Raw genomic sequence first — 27,500 nt, forward strand, 5'->3', positions numbered from 1 at the left:
AACCAAGGGAGCTACCAGCGGGCATCATCTTTTTACAGCATTTTTAACCCAACCTTTTTGAAAACTTCATAATGCGAACAGACCATGGCACATTAGCATGGATACAAAAGTTATTAAATAACCTGAAGGAAGATTGCTTAGTGGGTGCAGAAATTACAGGAATATCAAATTACTATTATTCATTATCCTGGTAATCATCACAAATATGTCGATGCACTATCTAGGTTCAGTGTGGAATAGTTTCTGGAGACAAACTTATTAGTACACCTTAGCAGCAGCAGTAACAACCTCAGATCAATGGCATACTCCCCAGAAGAGTTGCAAACTGCCCAGTTAGATACTCCATGCGTTAGGCTAATCATCGCCCTTGGCACCATACCAAATGATGAACAGGAGATCAAAGTTTATGGCAGCTGTGGAATCAGCTAACAATGAGTAATGGACTCTCCTGCACATAATGTTTAGAGATCATAATCAAAATTAATGCTGCCTACAGAAAAAGTGCTGTGATAGTCTTAGCAGCACTGTACAAAGGAGTAGCCAGTGGCCACCTTGAATAAGAGAAAATATTTAATCAACCTTTACTGGCCTGAGTATTATAATGACACATACAGTTGGTGCCAAACCTGTGACAGTTTTGTAACTAGGAAACAAGCACTGACAGTTAGTAAAGCACCACTTAATTGAAACCATTACAGCCAACCAATCAGCAGAATTAAATAATAGTCACAGTTATTTTGGAACCATTCCTGAGAGTAAAAGAGAGAACTTGTATATACAAGTTGTTGCACCCAGTGGTGGAAGCTTTCCCCCTAAGTGTGGGTATTCAGAAGTGCAGAACCACACCATACCACCCGCAATATGATGGATAGTATGGTGGTGCAATGTTAAGTATGATAGCTACATACTAAAATAAAGGATAACCCATGAAACTGGGAGGAATACATATGTAAGGTATACTTTGTACGTAACACATGTGTCCATACTTCTACACTCAACAGGCTACACACCATTTTATTTGACACAGGCAACCTTGCCTATTGATGTTCTGCTCAGTCACACCAGGCAACTGAATATGTTGCTGAGCTAAATCAGTGACTGTAATCTGCTTTTGAACTAGTCTGAAAGACAGCTGGGATGCAGCATGGGCGACAAAAATGCTACTGCGGCAAGAACTTCATTAGCAATTCATATGCAATAGAATTCAAAGGTATTGTCTTCATTCAATCCTGCCCCTGCATGTACACTCTGAACGGCCCACTCCATGGGTGGAATAACTTTTTGTTTCTGTTTTGGGTACAAGTTTTCATTTTAATCAGCATGTCCAAAAGATATTTGGTTGGATCAAAGTGACCATGTAGCTCCAGAGAACCACTCTAATACAAAGGAGACTTCACCAACAGCCAATGTGCAGATACCAACACCACTCATAGGGGCTAACCTAGGGTTAGTAGAATATGATGAAGATTATCCAGTAAATGACCATCACAATAGCAAAAATGTTCACTATATATGCTTAGTCAGCTGGACACAGAGACAAGATAATATCCATCTTGCTTCCATGCACAGACCGCCAACAAGATTTCACAAATAAATCTCCTTAGTGAAACAGACTACGGAAATGACTATTTTGTATAATTAACATATTATGTGTATGTATCAACACATAAGTAATTATAAGTCTGTGATCTTTAGTTGTACACTTATTCATTATTTGGACAGTGAACTGTTGGTAGCTTGAACATAGTACTCACTCAAGTTGACCCATTCCATTACACAACTTTTTGAATAGGTTTGGCCTAACTATTCCAATGAATAATTAGTGGAAAGAATACAGGTGAAGTAGCTGGTTTTTTGAAAGGATTACTAAAGAAATACGGTGAAAGTGTGCATAACCAAGTACACACTATAGTGACTATATAAGTTACATATATTGTATCCATGCATGTCTTTCTTTACCTTTTATTGTCATTGATTTCATTGTATACAGTCAGCCTTATCAGAGCAAATAACTCTCCAAAACAATATGCAATAATATTTTTTTGACCATACGATGTACGCATTGAGCTAAGCCCTCAAAAATAATTAATAACTCGTGATTGCTACATTGCATTGGCCTCCAGTTTTGCTGAAATTTTAGCATCTTTCAACCCACTAAAAATATCATATTAATTTGTGGTCAAGCCAGATGTTACACTCCTGCTCTCAACATTTTATCATCTATTGTGTAAGAGGTAATGTATTTTTTGTCAGAACAATAAAGAATTTTTTGTGTGTATAAAAGTGTTATATATGAGAAGAAGAGGTGGGGCCACTGTTTCATTGCAGCTAGAAAATTAGTGGCCCTCTTATCTTCAGAAAAAAACCTCTTCAGCCTTTTTAAAAGGAAAAACCCAACTCAAATACTGATATCCAGACAAGGTGTACCTGCAAGTGAGACAAACAACATGTTGTTTAATGCACATTTACCATACAGCTGCCCATCCTCTCCCACTCCCATGTAGGTCTATTTGTCATTTTAATTCTTTTCCCATCACACACTTATTCTTTAAAGCCACACTCTTACAGAACTCTACAAAAGAATCACCAAATAAAAATTAATACTGTATGTATGCATGTATTAGGTCTGATAGTACCTTTAATGACTTCAAAATACTCCTGCAGTAATCAACATACAATGTGTTGGTATTCCCGCATAACAAAGCAATGATATTTTTGACGTGCACATACTTGCACATCATCTGTTTTTTTCATGTGCTTTGAAGAGTTCAATCCCAGTCACCTGCATGATGATACAGGCCATAATTGGATTCATTTCACTGTGTGCAACTGCCAATCTGACTACTTTGTGGCCTATTATATCAACAAGTACACAAAAAAACATTGGAATTTTCAACTAGAGTAGAGACCATAGCACATCGAAAAAAGTACTGAAACAAGTTAGAGTAGTGCATGATATTAGATCACAGTAAAACAATAAGAAGTGTTATATCCCTACTGTGCTCAAGATACCATAATGGAAATGCACAGTAGGGATATAACACTTCTTATTGAAAACAATAAGAAGTGTTATATCCCTACTGTGCTCAAGATACCATAACAGAAATGCACAGTAGGGATATAACACTTCTTATTGTTTTACTGTGATTTAATATCATGGACTACTCCAACTTGTTTCAGTACTTTTTTTCGATGTGCTATGGTCCCTACTCTAGTTGAAAATTCAAATTTTTTTCGTGTACTTGTTTGTTAACTATTTTTGTAAATAATTTTATTATGACTGGTGAACCCACGCATACCGCATCTGAAATGGCACCATGCGCCCCAGCTATATCAATTATCGTCTGAAAAGTGAAGTATCCATTATGCTTCATTGTCAGCTATGTTCAACTCGTTACACAGCATTTCGAATCAAGAACTCTCCAGGAAGCACCTCTACAATCTACGCATACCAAAAGAAATGGTGCCGTGCCCCAATTTTATTAATTATCGTCTGAAAAATTAAGTATCCATTATGCTTCGCTGTCGGCTATGTTCAACCCGTTACACAGCAATACGAATCAAGAACTGTTTGAAAAGCACCTCTGCAATCAAAATAGCCACTATGAAAAACACAGAAAATTTCCGTTTTGAAGGGAAGCCACCACGTGCTCGCGCCAAATTGATACCTTTCCCTATCAGCAAAGATGAATGGGACATAAAGAAGGACACTGGTAAGTCCATGAATAATGCATTGTACGTACTGTAGTATGCCAAAAGGCACTTGTCGGGCCGAAGTGATGTCGAACAGTGAAAAAATCAAGCCCGTAGCCCTAGCCGTTATTGAATTACGCTTGTCTGAAGGCATCAGTCAGTCAGTTACTTACTCAGTCAGTCAGTCAGTAGAAAATTCCGTTGAATAAAAAATTCTTAAAATTCAGTAGCAACTTTCTGGTTTTTGGGTGATATTATTTCGTGGGCCACGCCTACTCCTTTGTGGTCCCTACTATACAGTTACTATTGTACTGTATGATATTATGTTTGCCACAGAGAAGTGGAATCACAACAATATTGGCTAGGTATAAAATTATATTTAGCCACAATTGGGAAAACACATGCTTTCAAAAATACAACCCACATAAAGGAAGTACAAGGTACAATTTTGAATAAATGTGCTGTGTACTTGTAAAATGATCAAACAAGCAAAGACTTCTCCATGATATGCTACTAGTATATTAAAAATTATGAATTTAAAAATGAAGTAGGGTTTCAAGCTATAAAAAGTAGTGAAACAAGAGATGAACAATGGTAGCTATTACAGTATAGCTCAGTGTCAAATTTCTACTTTGGCATGGTATAACAATTAAATTGTGTTCAATGCCAAAGTAGGGATTTCCCACAGAGCTATGCTGTAATAGCTACCATTGTTCATCTCGTTTCACTACATTTTATAGCTTGAAACCCTACTTCATTTTTGAATTCATAATTTTTAATATACTAGTTTGTTTAGTTTTTTTGTTAAAGCATACAGCTAGCTATAAACATGTGACTGTTTTATTAGGGTGACTGCTGTATTAGAGTATCTCTAGTCAGCCTGCAAAGTTGTGCTTGCCCCAAAAAGGGGTGTGGTCATTGTGGTTTCGATCGATTATTAGACTAGAGTATCTTGAATCAGCCAACTAGAGGGTGTGTGGTCACAAATACAGCTAGCGTAAAAGGGGCATGGTCATCATGGTCTCGATCGATAGATCGATAATACGTAAAATAAAGAATGGTTGTGACCTTGTTACCTATTGTGGAGTACTGGTACCTCCGTACAATCGGAGGCCGTACAGTAGCGTAGTCTAAGCACCTTAAATAATTTCGTGGCGTCTATTATGCTGCTTAAAGAAAGTGTTGATATGGAAAATTAACGCCTTAGTATGGTTTCGTTGGATGAAGAAGACAAGCAGCCTGATTGAAGATAAAAGAAAAGACAAGGTGCACAGGGCGCACACTTGTCGGAACCTCAAAAGGCACATGTGCATGATATTAGATCACAGTTCTTGTGGCGTAAAATGGTGACCATGTGCTGCTTCGTTTGGGCTCTAGGCTTGCGACTGTGGTCAGTGAGTGAGTGAGTGAGTGAGTGAGTGAGTGAGTGAGTGAGTGAGTGAGTGAGTGAGTGAGTGAGTGAGTGAGTGAGTGAGTGAGTGAGTGAGTGAGTGAGTGAGTGAGTGAGTGAGTGAGTGAGTGAGTGAGTGAGTGAGACGAAATTTCGAGTTTTAACGATTTTTTAAAAATTCTATATCCGGCCGCCAGTAAGTGTTTTCTTGTTTTTAATGCTACATTTGATGTTAGATGGACTAATATTATTCCATAAACGTGATTTTCGTCACGTAAGAAGTTTCTAAGCTGGTTTTTAATGGCAGTATTTTTGGCGGCGAGCATCACTTTCGATGCAAACTCTACTTAAACAGTACTACCGTACTGTTTGATAGATGATATATATACATTGTGGTTACCAAAATAATGGGAGAATTTAAGTGGCAATCATGCAAGAGACACAATATTTAAACAAAACTGAAATTGCCAGTATGTGAGTGGTTAAGTAAACACCTGAAAAATTTGGAATTTTCAACTAGAGTAGGGACCATAGCACATCAATAAAAAGTATTGAAACAAACTGGAGTAGTGCACGATATTAAACAATAAGAAGTGTTATATCCCTACTGTGCATTTCCATTATGGTATCTCGAGCACAGTAGGGATATAACATTTCTTATTGTTTTACTGTGATTTAATATCGTGTACTACTCCAGCTTGTTTCAGTAGTTTTGTCGATGTGCTATGGTCCCTACTCTAGTTGAAAATTCAAATTTTTTTCTGTGTATTTTGTTTGTTAACTTTTTTTGCAAATATTATTATTATGACTGGTGAACCCACGCATACCGCATCTGAAATGGCATCACGTGTCCCAGCTATATCAATTATCATCTGAAAAGTGAAGATCCATTAGGCTTCATTGTCAGCTATGTTCAACCTGTTACACAGCATTTCAGATCTAGAACTGTTCGAAAAGCACCTCTGCAATCCATGCATATCAAAAGAAATGGTGCCATGCGCCCCAGTTATATCAATTATCGTCTGAAAAGTGAAGTATCCATTACACTTTGTTATTGGCTGTGTTCAACCCATTACACAGCAGTACAAATTAAGAACTGTTAGAAAAGCACCTCTGCAATCAAAATAGCCAATATGAAAAATACGGACGATTTCCATTATGAAGGGAAGCCATCTCGTGATCTCACCAAATCAACACTTTTTGCTATCAGCAAAGATGAATGTGACACAAAGGAGGACACTGGTAAGTCCATGAAGAATGCATTGTATGTACTGCGGTATGCCAAAAGGCACCTCTCAGGCCAAAGCGACGTCGAACAGTGAAAAATCAAGCCTGTAGTCTTAGTCACTATCGAGTTATGCTTGTCTGAAGGAATCAGGCAGTCAGTCAGTCAGTCAGGCAGTCAGGCAGTCAGTAGAACATTCCACTAAATAATTATTTTTAAAATTCCATAGGAACTTGTTGAAAGCATTTCGGGTTGATTTGAAAGCTTGTTTGGGCTTAGTTACTAATACTGCCTCATCGTCATCAGGAGGCTGGTTTTAGGGTGATGTTATTTTGTGGACCACGCATACTCCTTTGTGGTCCCTACTATACAGATCTCTCTTCAGTTATTTTTCTAGATATATTGTACCTATAAATAATCATTCAGTCACATACTGAAACAGTAAGATGTAAATGCAAAACTGCCTTACCTTTCTTATCTAACCACACTTTTATATAGCTGTACTGGGATTATCCACTTCAATCAGACAATTGGCTGGTAATGCTGGAGATAATTTTCTTGAAACCATCTTCAAAATTCTCTGCATTCAATTCTTTGATGGTCATCTGGTGCAGTTCCTTTCTTGGCTTTGAAAACCCAACCACAACCTTAAACACCAACTGCATTTACTCATTACTTCACAACATAGGAAATTGTGAGTACCCTATCCATCTTTTCCAAGATAATAAAGGCACTTTCATTAATGTCATGGTATGCTGTGCATACAATCAGTGAAACAACACAATTTTGAAGAAATGATTTCACAAATCTGACTCCTCCTATAGCAGTCTTATCAACCTCTACCCAGGTTCTGGACTTTCTATCATGTGGCCTAAGTTTCATCTAAGTACACCACTGTATGGCCTTCCTTTAGTTCTCTGTTATACCTCAGTTGTCTTAAATATTTATGATGCTGGGTGCTGCTTGTAGTATACACTGCAAGTATTTATAGTGAAATTATTTAAAAACACAAACTAGTATAACACTAACCTGTTAATTGTCTTGTACTTAAATTCCATATTACTTAATACCCTTTTTGTGATGTTCTACCCTGAGAAAACACTGAAGCTTTGGAGTAACAATGGCACCAGCATTCACAATTAACGTACCAAAATGTTCAACTATAATAGATTTTCTTTCCTTCTGTACAACAATATCTTCCTTGGCATTCCAGTTGAAACCGTCTGCATCAAAGTGCACTCATGAATGCTTGTACCTGATAATTGCAATTAAGTGGGCTCCTGCAATCTGCTCATAAATAATTTATACCTTTTTTGGTGAGTTAATGAATCCAAAAGAAAGCATTGCTGGTGATCTTCAAGATTCTCTTCTTGATGCTGATGGAACTTTTAGATTCTTTGCTTCTTGCTCAAAGGTTTGTAAACAGAAACAGTATTTAGCTGTTTAACCACTTTTCGCTCTGTACTCACTGACACTGCACTGGAGGCCATACTCACAAAAATTAAGTGAGTGTTGCTTACATGAGCTTATAAATAATTGAAACTTTACATAATATGATCAAAGTATATGGCTGCTGGGTTTAGCTCAATGCATACATAAGTACTATAATAGCAGGTAAAGAATATGCATGGTCACCAACTTATGAATAAACCTGTGGAGCATTGTTGTGAGAGAAATATGACACAAGGACTGCATTGTATCTTTGTCACTGCTGCTAAGTGATTGGTTGATTAGAGACTGCCTGACTGCATTAATAGTGTCTTGATTTTCTCCCACAACTATTAATTAACCTTCTTGTGTGTATTTTAGAAACCAGAAGTTTTGATTTCTTAATGTTTCAAGTAGTGCATGAATTATCTGAAACCCCTAAACCCACCAGGGTACAGAAGTCACCACTAAACCGCTTATTGATTTATCACTCATGTAATAGATTAATATAAGGAGTTAGTTGGAATGCTCAGTTTCTTGTAGTTATACATTTTATAGCAACAAATGATTCTGTGGCATCTAGGTATCGCACAGCATAATAGTATATAGGGATCATGAAAGTTTGGGCTTTTCCATAGGCGTAACAAGCACCTCATGGTAGGGGGAGGGGGGCAGACAATGGCAAGGAGTGTGCAAAGCATGTTAAACTAAGGGGGTCTGAGTGCATGCCCCCCAGGAAATATTTTGAAACTAACATTCTGAGATTGAATTTCAGAGTATTTTTAGTAGTAAAAACAAGCTTTCATCATTCCAACAGCGCATACAATTTACTTCTATGTCAGTCCACAAACAACACTGTGTTTGTCACAATTGTTGATCTGAGATATTGCCGAGGAGTCACTGTGCAAACTGATGATTCCATAAATTGTTTGTGGATTGCTGATTGAATAGAAAGGTGAATTATAGAGTAATCTGAAGTGTTGGTGGTAAGCGACAGTTGAGTACTTTAACCAAATTATTGGTGGAGGGGGGGGGGGGGGACTATGGCCCCACTGCTTCCTATAAACTAGATGAATAAAAAATTGGAAATTGGGATCGCTGAAAAAAGCCACCAAACAAGAAGGGATTGCTGTGGTGGTAATGTAAACCACAAATCCCTATTTTGACTCTCTACAATAAATATTTAGTTGACATGCTCCAGTCATTTTGAAATTAAGCAAAATAGGGATTTGTGGTTAACATTACCACCCCAGCAATCCCTTCTTGTTTAGTGGCTTTTTTCAGCAATCCCTATTCCCATTTTAAAATTTACAATTTTTTATTCATCTAGTTTGTGTACTTTTTATTTATCCAGTAATGGATTTGTTTTATTGATAATGATAATTGTTGTAGATACGTAGAGCAGTTTACAATTAGTGGCTGTCAAGCTCAGTGTAAGCTGTGCTGTTATCAGACACACCTGACTGCATTATTAGAGTATTTACCTGACTGCTCTTGGCTGTAGACGAGACTATACATTATACACATTCCTAATACTGAGCAGCTGTTGTCTAGCTTGTCTTACTACATGTATTAGGACTCTAGTCTCTTAGTAATAGAGGATATGCACACTATACTATTCGAAAGAAAAATGATCAATTAAAGTAGTATAGCAACACTTTCCAAAAAGTTGACGGTGAACAACTATCGAAAATTTGTGAAAATCCCATACAAAAGTATGGGTAGCAAATGCGGCTCAGACTATAACTCACCACTAATGCTACAGGCTAGGTTTTCTCTCGCCAGTTGTACTACCTCCTAGGTTGAAGAAATCACCTCTCTGTAAGAAATGCTGATAACTTCGCTAAGACTATTACTCACCACTAACACTATGGGAAGGCCACGCTCGCCAGTAATACTATCTCCTGGGTAAAAGAAATCCCCACACTGTAAGAAGCGAAGATACTGCCACACTATGAATCAATTCGCACTTCATTCACTGTCAAAAGATCAAAAGATCACGTGCTTATTAGAATGTTTTCGATATGCATATTCTCTGTTGTCGTCACATTGGCATCCTAATGCAGTGTTCATGAATACACACCAGATGGTATGATACTGAGCTAGCTACCTGTCACAAGACATGGAACTCTGACAAGCGTATAATTATAAGTTATTAACAGCATGAAGCCATGTTGTTTACACAATGTGGTCAGACAATTAAGGCACTCACAAATAGTTTTAATTAACAAAACTAACTGACTCCACCCAACTTGAGGCTTTGCATGGAAAGGAAATGGTTTATAGAAACTACATTCATAACAATGAATAATCTCTGGTATCAGTGCTATCACTTTTTGTTATGTCTCTGTGAGAGGCGCTTGTATGGTCGCTAGTATAGCAAATCGCGATCATGCGCTTACAGAAGTATACTCACTATGGCAGAGATGCTATGCGCAATCTTCTAAGTGTAAGAAGTGCTGTTACAGCCTTGAGTACTGCTTCAGCCCAACAAAGCTCACAAAATAGAATCCTGTAATTTTATTGTTATGTGGCTTCTTTAATATACAGAACTGTGCAAATAGTGTGCGAAGAGAACTTAGAAAAATTTTGAGGTGTAGGGTGGTTTGCAATCTGTGGAATACGAGCTCAGTAATAGGTAATGGACACGCGGAAGGACTCAGTAAGCATGGCTATATAGTTTTTGTGCAAAAAAGTGGATAACTTTTGCTGTATATGAGTGAAACAAAATAATATTGTGAAAATAATAATATGAAGATGAGCAAAACAACACATTTCAGGACACATTTCAGGACACATTTCAGTTTTGTCCCAAATACACATACTGTTTCCTTTTCACTTGATACTTACTAGTGGACCAATACTCATTGCAAATAACAACCAGAGCGTTGTTTTGAGTTGAAGGAGGCTTTCCAAGGCAGTTTTAGGTGTGCATTCTATTAGAGTTTTGCAAAAAACATGGGTGATCCCTATTATGAACCCACTATCGTGGTTCATGAAACCCACTATCGTGGTTCATGAAACCCACTATCGTGGCTCATGATATATGCCTATGTTTTCTGAACAAAACATCATCTTAAAACCAGCCTCAATTTTCCTTCATTGCAGTTTGGCAGTATTGGTTAGGCATAACTAATCCTTTCAGAGCACATCACCTCCCCTCCCCAACTCCTCCAAAGGTTTTTACAGAACATATGAAAATTTTAAAATGTTCTATTTAACAGAATTTTCTACTGACTGACTGACTGACTGACTGACTGACTGACTGACTGACTGACTGACTGACTGACTGACTGACTGACTGACTGACTGACTGACTGACTGACTGACTGACTGATGACTAACTGATGCCTCCAGCCAAGCATAACCATAACTTGGCTTTTGATAAGGCTATGGACCTGATTTCTTCACTATTCAACATTGCTTTGGCTTTTCCCCCACTGCAGCAGCTACAATACACCATAGATGTACGACTATAAATAAGGATTGGAAACAGCATCACATGCCTAATATACTACCTGATGTCACCAGTTGTATACAAGGTATGTTTTACTTGCTACAACTTTGAAAAGCATGAAAAGTTTAATGTTTTTCTTACTGTAGACTATTATCTAATCAAAAACAGCCAAGCTGTAAAAAAGGTGCGGCCCCCAAAAAGGCCATGGTGAAAAAAGATGTGAAATCCAAGGTGGCGGCCAAGAAATGGCTGTGATGGTAGGTTAATGGTTACATTTTAATAACGACAATTCAGGTGAATTTGGTGCCGCTAGGTCTTGGCACCAAATTTACCTGAATTGTCGTTATTAAAATGTAACCATTAACCTACCATCACAGCCATTTCTTGGCTGCCACCTTGGATTTCACATCTTTTTTCACCATGGCCTTTTTGGGGGCCGCACCTTTTTTATAGCTTGGCTGTTTTTGATTAGATATCACTTCTTTTTGTATTTGTATTCTGCAAAGCCGGCCTATGGCTGGCTTTGGGGCTTTTTAACCCATGTGTTTTTTTCTTTACTACAGGAAGAAGAAAAGAACTTAAAGAAGAATTTTAGTGCTTCAATTATTTTTGATTTTATTAGTAATTATACAAATTATATACATATATTTATTACATGTCCATTATTCCCCACAGGATATTTTTTTGCAGCTGATCTCTCTACTGGGTGACTTGAAATGTAGCTGAACTATATACAGGATGGTTTCTTTGTAGCTGAACTCTCTACAAGGTAACCTCTTCTAGCTGGTCTCTCTACAGGTGATTTGTTTGCAGCTAAACTCTCTACATGGTGGTGTCTTTGTAGCCAAACTCTCTACATGATGGTTTCTTTGTAGCTGAACTCTCTATAAGGTGACTTCGTCTAGCTGAACTCTCTACAGGGTGATTTTTTGTAGCTGAACTCTCTGCAGGGTGATTTGTTTGCAGCTGAATTCTCTACATGATGGTTTCTTTGTAGCTGAACTCTCTACAAGGTGACTTCGTCCAGCTGAACTCTCTACAGGTGATTTGTTTGCAGCTAAACTCTCTACATGGTGGTTTCTTTGTAGCTGAACTCCCTACATTATGGTTGCTTTGTAGCTGAACTCTCTACTAGGTAACTTCTTCTCTACAGGGTGATTTGTTGTAGTTGAATTCTCTACAAGGTGGTTTGTATGAGGCTGAACTCTCTACATGGCGGTTTCTTTGTAGCTGAACTCTCTACAGAGTGATTTGTTTGCAGCTGAACTCTCTACATGATGGTTTCTTTGTAACTGAACACTCTACAAGGTGACTTCTTCTAGCTGATCTTTCTACAGGGTGAATTGTTGTAGCTGAACTATCTACAAGGTAACTTCTTCTAGCTGATCTCTATACAGGGTAATTTGTTTGTAGTTGAATTCTGTACAGGTGGTTTCTTTGTAGCTGAACTCTGTACATGATGGTTTCTTTGTAGCTGAACTCTTTACAAGGTGACTTCTTCTAGCTGAACTCTCTACGGGGTAATTTCTTTGTAGCTGAACTCTATATATGATGGTTTCTTTGTAACTGAGCTCTCTACAAGGTAACTTCTTCTAGCTGATCTTTCTACTGGGTAATTTGTTTGCAGCTGAACTCTCTACATGGTGGTTTCTTTGTTGCTGAACTCTCTACAAGGTGAATTCTTCTACCTGATACAGGGTGATTTGTTTGTAACTGAACTCTGCACAAGTGCACTTTTGTGGGTGATCTCCTGCAGGTTGACTTGTTTGTAGCTGAACTCACTAAAGGGTGATTTTGCTTGTAGCTGAACTCCTTGCATTGTATCTAGTTTCTAGCTAATCTCTCTACAGGGTGACTAGTTTGTAGCTGATCTCTCTACAAGTTGATTTGTGTGTAGCTGATCTCTCTGCAGGTTGATTAATTTGCAGCCGATATCTCTACAAGGTAATTTGTTTGTAGCTGAACTGTCTGTAAAGTGATTTATTTGTAGCTGATCTCTCTGCAGGTTGTTTGTTTTAGTTGAACTCTCTACAGGGTGATTTTTACTTGTAGCTGAACTCCTTACATTGTGTCTAGTTTCTAGCTGATCTCTCTACAGGGTGACTTGTTTGTAGCTGATCTCTCTACAATTTGATTTGTGTGTAGCTGATCTTTCTACAGGTTGATTTGTTTGTAGCCGATCTCTCTACAGGGTAATTTGTTTGTAGCTGAACTCTGTACAAGGTGCTTTTTTGTAGGTGATCTCACTGCAGGTTGATTTGTTTGTAGCTGAACTCACTAAAGGGTGATTTGCTTATAGCTGAACTCCTTACATTGTGTCTAGTTTCTAGCTGATCTCTCTACAGGGTGATTTGTTTGTAGCTGAACTCTCTATAAGGTGATTTGTTTGCAGCTGAACTCTCTACATGATGGTTTCTTTGTTGCTGAGCTCTCTACAGGGTGTTTTGCTTGTAGCTACTCTCTACAGGGTGATTTGTTTCTAGCTTATCTCTCTACAGGTTGATTTGTGTGTAACTGATCTCTCTACAAGCTGATTTGTTTGTAGCTGAATTCTCTGCAAAGTGTTTTGTTTGTAGCTGACCTCTCTTCAGGGTGATTTGTTTCTAGCTGATCGCTCTACAGGTTGGTTTGTTTGTAGCTGAACTCTCTACACGGTGATTTGCTTGTAGCTGAACTCCTTACATTGTGTCTAGTTTCTAGCTGATCTCTCTACAGGGTGATTTGTTTGTAGCTGATCTCTCTACAAGTTGAATTGTGTGTAGCTGATCTCTCTGCAGGTTGATTTGTTTTTAGCCGATCTCTCTACAAGGTAATTTATTTGTAGCTGAACTGTCTAAAAGGTGATTTGTTTGTAGCTGATCTCTCTGCAGGTTGATTTGTTTTAGCTGAACTCTCTACAGGGTGATTTATTTGTAGCTGAACTCCTTACATTGTGTCTAGTTTCTAGCTGATCTCTCTACAGGGTGATTTGTTTGTAGTTGATCTCTCTACAAGTTGATTTGTGTGTAGCTGATCTCTCTGCAGGTTGATTTGTTTGTAGCCGATCTCTCTATAGGGTAATTTGTTTGTAGCTGAACTCTCTATAAGGTGATTTGTTTGTAGTTGATCTCTCTGCAGGTTGATTTGTTTTAGCTGAACTCTCTACAGGCTGATTTGTTTGTAGCCGATCTCTCTACAGGGTAATTTGTTTGTAGCTGAGCTCTCTACATGGTGGTTTCTTTGTTGCTGAACTCTCTACAGGGTGTTTTGCTAGTAGCTGATCTCTCTACAGGGCAATTTGTTTGTAGCTGATCTCTCTACAGGGTGATTTTTTTGTACGTAGCTGACCTCTCTTCAGGGTGATTTGTTTCTAGCTGATCTCTCTACAGGGTGATTTTTTGTAGCTGACCTCTCTTCAGGGTGATTTGTTTCTAGCTGATTGCTCTACAGGTTGATTTGTTTGTAGATGAACTCTCTATAGGGTAATTTACTTGTAGCTGAACTCCTTACTTTGTGTCTAGTTTGTAGCTGATCTCTCTCTACAGGGTGATTTGTTTGTAGCTGAACTCCTTACATTGTGTGTAGTTTCTAGCTGATCTCTCTACAGGGTGATTTGTTTGTAGCTGATCTCTCTACAAGTTGATTTGTGTGTAGCTGATCTCTCTGCAGGTTGATTTGTTTGTAGCCGATCTCTCTACAGGTAATCTGTTTGTAGCTGAACTCTCTATAAGGTGATTTGTTTGTAGCTGATCTCTCTGCAGGTTGATTTGTTTTAGCTGAACTCTCTACAGGGTGATTGCTTGTAGCTGAACTCCTTACATTGTGTCTAGTTTCTAGCTGATGTCTCTACAGGGTGATTTTTTGTAGCTGAACTCTCTTCAGGGTGATTTGTTTCTAGCTGATCTCTCTACAGGTAGATTTGTGTTGATTTGTTCATTGCTGATCGCTCTAAAGGTTGATTTGTTGCAGCTGAACACCCTGCAAAGTGTTTTGTTTGTAGCTGATCACTCTAAAGGGTAATTTGTTTGTAGCTGAACTCTCTCCACAGTGACTTGTGTGTAGCTGAATTCTGTGTAGCTGAATTCTCTAGAGAGTGACTTAATTGTAGCTGAATTCTCTACACAGTGCATGACTTGTTTATAGCTGAACTTTCTTCAGTGTGACTTGTAATGTTCTGAATCTCTATAGTGATATATTTGCTTAACTCTCCACATGGTGACTGTCTTCTTGCTGAACTGTCTATAAGATCAACTGTTTGCAGCTGAACTCCCTACAGAATAACTTGTGATGTTATAAAATTCTATAATGGAATAAATAAATTAGCCGAATGCTCTATTAGGGTGACTGTTCTATTAGAGTATCTCGATCTCGCATTTGCTACACGGAGTTGGCTTTCGAATCATAACTCAGTGGTTTGTAATCCGATTCTTCTGTACTACTGCAAGGACTTTCTATGAAGATTATTCCAGCTATACACCGATTTTCAGCTCATTGCTCTAAGCGGTTTGCCTAGTAGGCGTGAAAACTAATACTTTTTTATTCATAAAAATCGATCGCGTAATTGTGACACAGGTTGGGTTTTGTGTCATATCTCCGTGGTCTTTATCTCGATTCCTTTCAAACCACCAAAAGGCACTCCCACGATGGTTACTCCATCTACATAGCAATTTTCAACTCATTCCATGAAGCGGTTTACCCTGTAGGCGTGACAACAAATCGATCTTGTTTTACGCGAATAATCGGTCATAACTCCTGAACCATTCATCGGATTTGTACCAAAGTTGATGCTAGGATTCGTCTTTTGACTCCCATTCTGTGTGCCAAATTTCAAGGCGATCGGAGTACGCGTTTGCTTGTTTTTTTTTATATAATAATTTTTTTTTCCCGGGCTAGATGTAATGCCCTTTCCTACCACCCCCAGCACAAGAGGCAAATGTGCTGGACAAGAACTGAAAAGTGGGACATCTAAAAGTCCCTAGGGCCATTTGTTAGGCCCATTTCCGGGGAAGCATCTGGTGATCTAAACGAGATGGAGCGGCTTCCACGGATGCACATCGTCGCTGACCTCAACAGGGAGAAAGACAGGGTACAGCGAATCCACGCCAAAGTACTACTGTATGATAAAGCACTACATTTGGAAAGGAGCTCAGCAAGCCGGCGATAAAATGTGATGGCTTCCTTTCCCATGCCCCCAGTTGTGGCAAACACCAATGGAGTAAAAGATGCAAACTCCACCTCACGGACACGGTCACCATACTCCCTCTTCTTCTGCATCATGCTTGTTATAGCAATTTTTGCAAGTGTGCGAAAAGACGAAGAAGAAGAAGAAGTGCTCCTGTGGCCTTGGTGCAATCAGAGACTCAGTTTTTGATTTAATTGTTTAACTGTTATTTGTATCTAATCAAAAACAGCAAAGCTGTAAAAAAAGGTGCGGCCCCCAAAAAGGCCATGGTGAAAAAAGATGTGAAATCCAAGGTGGCGGCCAAGAAATGGCTGTGATGGTAGGTTAATGGTTACATTTTAATAACAACAATTCAGGTGAATTTGGTGCCAAGACCAAGCGGCACAAAATTCACCTGAATTGTCGTTATTAAAATGTAACCATTAACCTACCATCACAGCCATTTCTTGGCCGCCACCTTGGATTTCACATCTTTTTTCACCATGGCCTTTTTGGGGGCCGCACCTTTTTTTACAGCTTGGCTGTTTTTGATTAGATATCACTTCTTTTTGTATTTGTATACTGCAAAGCCGGCCTATGGCTGGCTTTGGGGCTTTTTTAACCCATGTGTTTTTTTCTTCACTACAGGAAGAAGAAAAGAACTTAAAGAACAATTTTAGTGCTTCAATTATTTTTGATTTTATTAGTAATTATACAAATTATATACATATATTTATTACATGCCCATTATGCCCCACAGGATATTTTTTTGCAGCTGATCTCTCTACTGGGTGACTTGAAATGTAGCTGAACTATATACAGGATGGTTTCTTTGTAGCTGAACTCTCTACAAGGTAACCTCTTCTAGCTGGTCTCTCTACAGGGTATTTTGTTTCTAGCTGAACTCTCTACAGGTGATTTGTTTGCAGCTAAACTCTCTACATGGTGGTGTCTTTGTAGCCAAACTCTCTACATGATGGTTTCTTTGTAGCTGAACTCTCTATAAGGTGACTTCGTCTAGCTGAACTCTCTACAGGGTGATTTGTTTGTAGCTGAACTCTCTGCAGGGTGATTTGTTTGCAGCTGAACTGTCTACATGATGGTTTCTTTGTAGCTGAACTCTCTACAAGGTGACTTCGTCCAGCTGATCTCTCTATGGGGTGATTTGTTTGTAGCTGAACTGTCTATAAAGTGATTTATTTGTAGCTGATCTCTCTGCAGGTTGATTTGTTTTAGCTGAACTCTCTACAGGGTGATTTACTTGTAGCTGAACTCCTTACATTGTGTGTAGTTTCTAGCTGATCTCTCTACAGGGTGATTTATTTGTAGCTGATCTCTCTACAAGTTGATTTGTGTGTAGCTGATCTTTCTACAGGTTGATTTGTTTGTAGCCGATCTCTCTACAGGGTAATTTGTTTGTAGCTGAACTCTGTACAAGGTGCTTTTTTGTAGGTGATCTCACTGTAGGTTGATTTGTTTGTAGCTGAACTCACTAAAGAGTGATTTGCTTGTAGCTGAACTCCTTACATTGTGTCTAGTTTCTAGCTAATCTCTCTACAGGGTGATTTGTTTGTAGCTGAACTCTCTATAAGGTGATTTGTTTGCAGCTGAACTCTCTACATGGTGGTTTCTTTGTTGCTGAACTCTCTGCAGGGTGTTTTGCTTGTAGCTGATCTCTCTACAGGGTGATTTGTTTGTAGCTGATCTCTCTACAAGTTGATTTGTGTGTAGCTGATCTTTCTACAGGTTGATTTGTTTGTAGCCGATCTCTCTACAGGGTAATTTGTTTGTAGCTGAACTCTGTACAAGGTGCTTTTTTGTAGGTGATCTCACTGCAGGTTGATTTGTTTGTAGCTGAACTCACTAAAGAGTGATTTGCTTGTAGCTAAACTCCTTACATTGTGTCTAGTTTCTAGCTGATCTCTCTACAGGGTGATTTGTTTGTAGCTGAACTCTCTATAAGGTGATTTGTTTGCAGCTGAACTCTCTACATGGTGGTTTCTTTGTTGCTGAACTCTCTGCAGGGTGTTTTGCTTGTAGCTGAACTCTCTACAGGGTGATTTGTTTCTAGCTTACAGTATCTCTCTACAGGTTGATTTGTGTGTAACTGATCTCTCTACAAGCTGATTTGTTTGTAGCTGAATTCTCTGCAAAGTGTTTTGTTTGTAGCTGACCTCTCTTCAGGTTGATTTGTTTCTAGCTGATCTCTCTACAGGGTGATTTTTTTGTAGCTGACCTCTCTTCAGGGTGATTTGTTTCTAGCTGATCTCTCTACAGGATGATTTTTTGTAGCTGACCTCTCTTCAGGGTGATTTGTTTCTAGCTGATTGCTCTGCAGGTTGATTTGCTTGTAGATGAACTCTCTACAGTATAATTTGCTTGTAGCTGAACTCCTTACTTTGTGTCTAGTTTGTAGCTGATCTCTCTACAGGGTGATTTGTTTGTAGCTGAACTCCTTACTTTGTGTCTAGTTTGTAGCTGATCTCTCTACAGGGTGATTTGTTTGTAGCTGATCTCTATACAACTTGATATGTGTGTAGCTGCTCTCTCTGCAGGGTGATTTGTTTGTAGCCGATCTCTCTACAAGGTAATTTGTTTGTAGCTGAACTATCTATAATGTGATTTGTACATAGCTGATCTCTCTGCAGATTGATTTGTTTAGCTGAACTCTCTACAGGGTGATTTGTTTCTAGCTTATCTCTCTACAGGTTGATTTGTTTGTTGCTGATCGCTCTAAAGGTTGATTTGTTTGTAGCTGAACTCTCTGCAAAGTGTTTTGTTTGTAGTTGATTTCTCTACAAGGTGATTTTTTGTAGCTGACCTCTCTTCAGGGTGATTTGTTTCTAGCTGATATCTCTACAGGGTGATTTTTTTGTAGCTGACCTCTCTTCAGGGTAATTTGTTTCTAGCTGATCGCTCTACAGGTTGGTTTGTTTGTAGCTGAACTCTCTACACGGTGATTTGCTTGTAGCTGAACTCCTTATATTGTGTCTAGTTTCTAGCTGATGTCTCTACAGGGTGATTTTTTGTAGCTGAACTCTCTACAGGGTAATTTGTTTCTAGCTTATCTCTCTACAGGTAGATTTGTGTTGATTTGTTCATTGCTGATCGCTCTAAAGGTTGATTTGTTGCAGCTGAACACCCTGCAAAGTGATTTGTTTGTAGCTGATCACTCTAAAGGGTAATTTGTTTGTAGCTGAACTCTCTCCACAGTGACTTGTGTGTAGCTGAATTCTGTGTAGCTGAATTCTCTAGAGAGTGACTTAATTGTAGCTGAATTCTCTACACAGTGCATGACTTGTTTATAGCTGAACTTTCTTCAGTGTGACTTGTAATGTTCTGAATCTCTATAGTGATATATTTGCTTAACTCTCCACATGGTGATTGTCTTCTTGCTGAACTGTCTATAAGATTAACTGTTTGCAGCTGAACTCCCTACAGAATAACTTGTGATGTAATAAAATTCTATAATGGAGTAAATAAATTAGCCGAATGCTCTATTAGGGTGACTGTTCTATTAGAGTATCTCGATCTCGCATTTGCTACACGGAGTTGGCTTTCGAATCATAACTCAGTGGTTTGTAATCCGATTCTTCTGTACTACTGCAAGGACTTTCTATGAAGATTATTCCAGCTATGCACCGATTTTCAGCTCATTGCTCTAAGCGGTTTGCCTAGTAGGCGTGAAAACTAATACTTTTTTATTCATAAAAATCGATCGCGTAATTGTGACACAGGTTGGGTTTTGTGTCATATCTCCGTGGTCTTTATCTCGATTCCTTTCAAACCACCAAAAGGCACTCCTACGATGGTTACTCCATCTACATAGCAATTTTCAACTCATTCCATGAAGCGGTTTACCCTGTAGGCGTGACAACAAATCGATCTTGTTTTACGCGAATAATCGGTCATAACTCCTGAACCATTCATCGGATTTGTACCAAATTTGATGCTAGGATTCGCCTTTGGACTCCCTTTCTGTGTGCCAAATTTCAAGGCGATCGGAGTACGCGTTTGCTTGTTATAACAATTTTTGCAAGTGTGCGAAAAGACGAAGAAGAAGAAAAAAAAAAAAAACGAAGAAAAAAAAACGAAACTGGCAGCTCGTATCTCGGAAATGGCTGGAGCGATTTCCTTCAAATTTGGAATGTAGACTCCCTTGGCTGGCGGGAAACTGTGTAGCAAATTTGGTTCCAATCAAATAAGTGATCACCGAGATACAAAGGTGTGAAAATGACGTTTTCGTTCTTCCTGTCAATATACTCACGGGTGTGGCGCACCGGCCTCTTGGGCCGCACGACACACTACCGTGTGTCTTGATGTTCTAATCTTAAAAAAAAAAAAAAAAAAAAAAAAAAAAAAAAAAAAAACGAAACTTTGGCAGCTCGTATCTCGGAAATGGCAGGAGCGATTTCCTTCAAATTTGGAATGTAGACTCCCTTGGCTGGCGGGCAACTGTGTAGCAAATTTGGTTCCAATCAGATTAGTGATCACCGAGATACAAAGGTGTGAAAATGACGTTTTCGTTCTTCCTGTCAATATACTCACGGTGTGGCGCGCCGGCTTCTTGGGCCGCACGACACACTACCGTGTGTCTTGATCTAAACCAAAACAGCCAAGCTGTAAAAGAGCGTGGTCCCCCAAAAGGCCAGGACGAAAAAAGATGTGAAATCCAAGGTGGTGGCCAAGAAATGGCTGTGATGGTAGGTTAATGGCAAAAATTTTAATTACAACAATTCAGGTGAATTTGGTGCCGATTCCTAGTGGAGGAGGCAACACAAATTCACCTGAATTGTCGTAATTAAAATTTTTGCCATTAACCTACCATCACAGCCATTTCTTGGCCGCCACCTTGGATTTCACATATTTTTTCATCCTGGCCTTTTGGGGGGCCGCACTTTTTTTACAGCTTAGCTGTTTTGGTTTAGATATCACTTCTTTGTGTATTGCAAGCCACAAATCTAGCTATTAACTGGCTTTGGTGCTTCCTTCTAACTTGTTTTTTTTTTCTTTTCTGCAGGAATTGTGGAACAAAGAAAGAAATGTTGTGCACAGTTTTTGTCTGATTAAAAATATGTGTATATTAAACAATGAAAGATAATCATACTGTAGGTAATAAAGTGACTTCTTATACATAACTGAACTGTAGCTGAAACTTCCATTGTTTGTAGCTGAACTCTTTTCAGAGTGACTTGTTTCTAGCTGAACTCTCTACATGGTGATTTGTTTCCAACACATATTTCTACAGGGTGATTTGTTTGTAGCTGATCCCTATAAGGTAACTTGTATCTAGCTGATCTCTCTACAGGGTAACTTGTTTGTAGGTGAACTCTCTACATGATGGTTTCTTTGTAGCTGAATTCTCTACAAGGTAACTTCTTTTAGCTGATCTCTCTACAGGGTGACTTATTTGTAGTCGAACTTTCTACATGATGGTTTCTTTGTAGCTGAACTCTTTACAAGGTAACTTCTTCTAGCTGATCTTTCTACAGGGCGATTTATTTGTAGCTGAATTCTCTACAGGGTGGTTTATTTGCAGCTGAACTCTCTACATGGTGGATTCTTTGTCGCGGAACTCTCTACAAGGTGACTTCTTATAGCTGAACTATCTACACAGTGATCTTTTCGTAGCTGAACTCTCTACAGGGTGATTTGTTAGTAGCTGAACTCTCTACAAAATGATTTGTTTCTAGCTGATCTCTCTACTACAGGGTGATTTTTTGTAGCCAAACTCTCTTCAGGGAGTATCTCGATCTTTCATTTGCTACACGGAGTTGGCTTTCAAATCATAACTCAGTGGTTTGTATTCCGATTCTTCTGCACTATTGCAAGGACGTTTTATGAAGATTATTCCAGCTATGCATCGATTTTCAGTTCATTGCTCTAAGCGGTTTGCCTAGTAGGTGTAAAAACTAATACTTTTTATTCATAAAAATCGATCGCGTAATTGCGACACAGGTTGAGTTTTGCGTCATATCTCCATGGTCTTTATCTCGATTCCTTTCAAACCACCAAAAGGTACTCCTACGATGGTTACTCCATCTACTACATAGCAATTTCCAACTCATTCCATGAAGCGGTTTACCCTGTAGGCATGACAACAAATCGATCTTGTTTTATGCAAATAATCGGTCATAACTCACGAACCATTCATCGGATTTGCACCAAATTTGATGCTAGGATTTGCCTTTGGACTCCCTTTCTGTTGCCAAATTTCCAGGCGATCGGAGTACGCATTTGCGTTTTATAGCAATTTTTGCAAGTGTGCAAAAAACACGAAGAAAAAAAAGAAAAAAAATCAAAACTCTGGCAGCTCGTATCTCGGAAATGGCTGGAGCAATTTCCTTCAAATTTGGTATGTAGACTCCCCTGGCTAGAGGGAAACTCTGTAGCAAATTTGGTTCCAATTCCAGCAAATTTGGTTCCAATTGGATAAGGGATCACCGAGATACAAAGGTGTGAAAATGACGTTTTCTTTCTTCCTGTCAATATACCCACGGTGTGGCGCGCCGGCTTCTTAGGCCGCACAACACACTATTGTGTGTCTTGATTGTAGGTTGTTAGGGACCCGCTGATTATGCTGGAATAATAATGAACATAATAGGTACCTGAAAGCATTGAGCATAATGCTAGCATAATAGGAAGAACACTTGTGTATTACCACAATTAATTCTTGTTTATCAAAATGCATATCACAGAAAAAGATCAATATACTCTAATAGAACAGTCAGAAAACAATCAGACAACTGACTGTTTCCTTAGAGTATATGTTGCTTAAGTGTGAGTGGTCTTTTGCAGTGGTTATTTTTGAATTTCTGCTGCCTAGCAACAGTTACTATGGTTGTCGGATTAATTTGTAATAGGATGGATGGTTGTAGTATTCAGGATTAATAGTTCTCGCATTATAAACAGGAAGGAAATAGTGCTCGGCTTCGCTTTACTCCTTCCTGTTTACAATGTTCACACTATTAATCCCGAATACCACAGCCATCCATCCTATTACATATATAAATAATGAGCATAATCAGCGGGACCCTATAAGTTGTGCATAATATGAAAATTCTCTAAGGTTGAGTGAAATGAGCAAGGCATTTCCCACAAAAGAAAGTCATCATATCATGCCATTTGGGTAATGCTTCTACATTTGTGACCAGATTTTACATAACCAATCCAAATCACACATCAGGGAAAATCACTACCAGTGAATAGCTACACTATTGTACTACTAGTTTTGACCCTCAGTACTACTCAAGGCTGGTTTTAACAGACAGGTGGTATGGAGGGCTCAAATGGTAGTTTCTGGCCTTGTGAGGGGTCTGGCTTGGCAAGAATCAGTGGATGGCCTGATAATGTTGGTCAGACATTTTGATTCTGCTACATATCAGCCACTAAGAAGCCAGCACAGCCCTGTAATCTCGTGTCTGGACTCCAATCATGGTCTGCCTCCATTTTGAAGTCTATCCCTTGCCCACCCCACCACCCTCACCCTCCACCCCCTTTTTGAGCACTCGTGATACTACTTCACTCGTCCAACTGCTCAGATTTTCTATCTTATTAGGCAGAAAACTCTACAAGCAGCTACAAGTACTAGAAGCAGTCTGAAAGTCAAAGATTGATGCATCTTGTGTGTAAATTTCATACACGTGCTTGCTATCCTTGGCAAGTTATTCTGACTTGAATTCTTTAAAATCATTTATCTCAAAACTTCTAATGTGTAATTTGGAACGTTTCCTAAAATCCAGTCACATTTATGTTTCTATACTCTCTGTACACACCTTCTGGTATCAACGATACATGACTTTTTAGTTATTAGAACAATAACACAATGGTTTGTATGTCATACCCCTAGTTGAAACACTGTGTATGTTTTACTATAATTTTGCTCAGTGTTGTTACCATTGTTAACTTGATACAGTACAGTACTATTTGACTAAGACACATACCTTTGTTTTGACTACACATGATCTCAATACCACTCCAGTTCCCATCACTCTGACAGGTCCTAGTGTCACTACCTGTTAGCTCATAACCAGTGTTACATGTAAAACTACAAGTGTCTTCATAGGAAGGAACTCCATCATCTCCCAGTGAACAAGTGATTACTCCATTATTAGGATCAGTAGGTGATGTACAAGGAACTACATCATTATATGGCTAATAATCAAAACAAAATAAACATGCTTCCCACCTCTTTTACACACATCATCACTACCACTCCAGTTCCCATCACTCTGACAGGTCCTAGTGTCACTACCAGTTAGCTCATAACCATTGTTACATGTGAAACTACAAGTGTCTTCATAGGAAGGAACTCCATCATCTCCCAGTGAACAACTCATCACTCCATTATTAAGATCAGTAAGTGATGGACAAGGAACTGCAGTTATATGGTTAATAATCAAAATAAAATAAACATGCTTCCCACCTCTTCTACACACATCATCACTACCACTCCAGTTCCCATCACTCTGACAGGTCCTAGTGTCACTATCAGTTAGCTCATAACCAGTGTTACATGTGAAACTACAAGTGTCTTCATAGGAAGGAACTCCATCACCTCCCAGTGAACAAGTGATTGTTTCATTAGTAAAATTGGTCAGTAAGTAACAAGAAACTACGAATATGCAAAAATAAATAATCTATCTACAGTTGAAAAGCTGTCTGGTAACTACATTTTTGTAATGTCCAACAATTATCTGTTTTAGTTACTACATGTTATTATGTGATTTCTGTTTGGCACTACAGTGGTTTTCAAATGCTCATTGTTATTCTCATCTGTGTAATGTGTTGAAATGTAAGGGGTACGCACAAACATACATACTACTGTAGGCAAATACCATCTGAAAACTTGAGCGTCATGCATGAAAAAGCAAGGAAGACAATGAAGCAAAGTAAAGTACTTTGTAGTATTGAAAGTATCTGTGCCACTGTCGATACAAGTAACATCATTCATGTTCTAACATCATCGCCTTAGGCAAATTTAAAACAACAAAAAACAGGTGTTCTACTGGCATGATTATTGCTTTATGGAACAAACCTGGCTAGCCATACAGCCTCGCAATACTTCAAATTTATGTACCACAACAATGTGGTCGAGATATTGAAAAACCATACCATACACTATGATAGTACCGTATATTAAGGATTATGGTGTTTGGGCTTTCTGACCAAAAAACTCACCCAAAAACCAGCTTCACAATTCCGTCCTGGTACCTTGGCAGTATTAGTTAGGTATAACCAAGTCCAAAAGTGCCTTCAATGTGACTCCAATAGATTGCTACAAAAATTTAAAACTTTTTAGTTATTTAAATTGATTATTATCTGAACTAGCTGCTGATGCTTTCAGAATAGTGTGAGTCGATAACAGTTAAGGCTGCAAGCTTTAATTTTTTTCACTGTTCGACATTGCTTCAGCCTGAAAGGTACCTTTGGTTTACTGCAGTACATAGAATGCACACATCATGGACTTGCTTTTGTTCTCCTTTGTGTCCCCATTTCTTCTGCTGACAGCCCAAGGTGTCAATCTGCGGTAGTGTGATGGCTTCCCTATGTTTGTAAATGGGAATCGTATTTATTTTCCCTGGTGACTGGTTTGATTGCAGAAGCGTTTCTCTTACTGTTCTTCATTTGTAATGCTGTGAAATGGGCTGAACATAGTTGAAAGCAAAGTGTAATGGCCATTACACTTTTGAGACAGCAATAGATAGTTCGGGTGTACATTCAGTCAAAAACATTATCTCTGGCACCATCCTTTCTTTTGATGCGTATGCACAGGTTCACCAGTTATAATAATGTTACAAAAAGTAAACAAACAAGTACGTACGAATAAACCAGGGATTACAAGTCCATCAGCATATCTGCAGGTGTAGGCAACCTACCTTGTTTCCCTACTTTTTCTATGATCCCAAACTTAAATTCTTAATTTTCTTTTGTATACATGTCTCTTAAATGTGTTGAATTTTTGAAATCTGCCTTGGCAGGATATTCTTGAGAGTTTTAACCGCTTTACACTTTTGTGTCCAAATTTTGGAAAATCACCCATATTGTCGTGCATAAAATAATTAGAATTTTAATGTTAAGGGTAATGCTGTTTAGTGTAGGGTCCAATTTTAAGAATATTTCAAAAACTTTCTTGTAAATCAAGGAATTGAGAATTGATTAAAAATCATCAACCAGTGTGGATTTACATCAAGACACTTATTACTTAATCATTAAATATTTTATGTGTTAAAGTGCCCATATGGGTGATTTTTCACAATTCGGTCACATTTTTAAAAAAGAAATGCATAGAGCTGTTCTACAAGATAAGAAGCCCTTATTGTTTTGGCAAGATGTATTTAATAATTGGCCTGAAGCATGAAATAAAAGCAAGAAATTTCATAAAAGTTGACTACATTACAAGACTTATAGATTTAGACAACAAGTGGATATCCTAACATACACTAGTACAAGGAATCATTAAGAATTTTAGGATAATATGAATAAGTAAGAAGTAGTGAACAAGGGAGTTCACCTACACCTGAAGTATGCAGTTTGGTGGGCATTAAATCCCTAATTCAGTCTATACCCATCACTAAATTAGGGATAAAATGTCCACTAGTATATCTTCAGGTGTAGGTGACCTCCCTTGTTTCATTACTTTATTCCTTGAAGTTTAAAGGGGCAATGCGTCACAAATTTGTTTTGTTGCAAAGTCATTCAAGATTGAAGAAACACATGATTATCTTGTATACAATAAAATCACATGTGTGTCAGTGGGTGGGAGAACAATTTTAAAAACTATCCACAGATTATATTCTATCACTGTAAAAGGAATAAACAAGCAGCTGGGGAGTAATTGACACTACACAACTACTTGTGTTCACGTATCACAGACTTTCCAACCTTGGAAAAGTTTTGTGCAGGTGAATCAACCCTCAGCTACTTGTAACTAGCCAAGTGTATGCAGAGCCAGCATTCATGAGGGCTAAACACAAGTATTCATACACAAATTGGTTACTAAAGTGCATTGCCCCTAGCTAAACTTATACACTGCTGTTATCTGCAGCTTATTTATTACTGCATGACTGAGCTACAATCATTTTACCCATCTGCTATCCTCCACAATGGTTCCGTTACATATCACATGATGTAAATAACTCGATATCTGGACTTTTTTATGAGACGT

The 27,500-nt window shown here is 38.5% G+C and overlaps 1 protein-coding gene across 5 annotated transcripts in view; it reads right to left on the minus strand.

Moving 5' to 3' along the window:
• Positions 1-27,500, minus strand: part of LOC136250891 (uncharacterized) — a 113,232-nt gene that overhangs the window by 10,296 nt on the left and 75,436 nt on the right. For 2 of the 5 annotated variants that reach the window (XM_066043230.1, XM_066043227.1), the window contains exons 7-8: positions 24,759-24,947; positions 24,277-24,471 (exon numbers count right to left, since the gene is read on the minus strand). The exons of 1 other annotated variant lie outside the window; for it this stretch is intronic. In XM_066043230.1, coding sequence (XP_065899302.1) covers positions 24,277-24,471; positions 24,759-24,947 — 384 coding nt within the window. Of the gene's footprint in view, positions 1-24,276; positions 24,472-24,521; positions 24,711-24,758; positions 24,948-27,500 lie in introns of all 5 variants that reach the window. 2 more of the 5 variants (XM_066043228.1, XM_066043229.1) reach the window with 2 other exon arrangements.

This window comes from Dysidea avara, chromosome 3 (assembly GCF_963678975.1).
Source record: "Dysidea avara chromosome 3, odDysAvar1.4, whole genome shotgun sequence".
Classification (NCBI taxonomy): Eukaryota; Metazoa; Porifera; class Demospongiae; order Dictyoceratida; family Dysideidae; genus Dysidea; species Dysidea avara.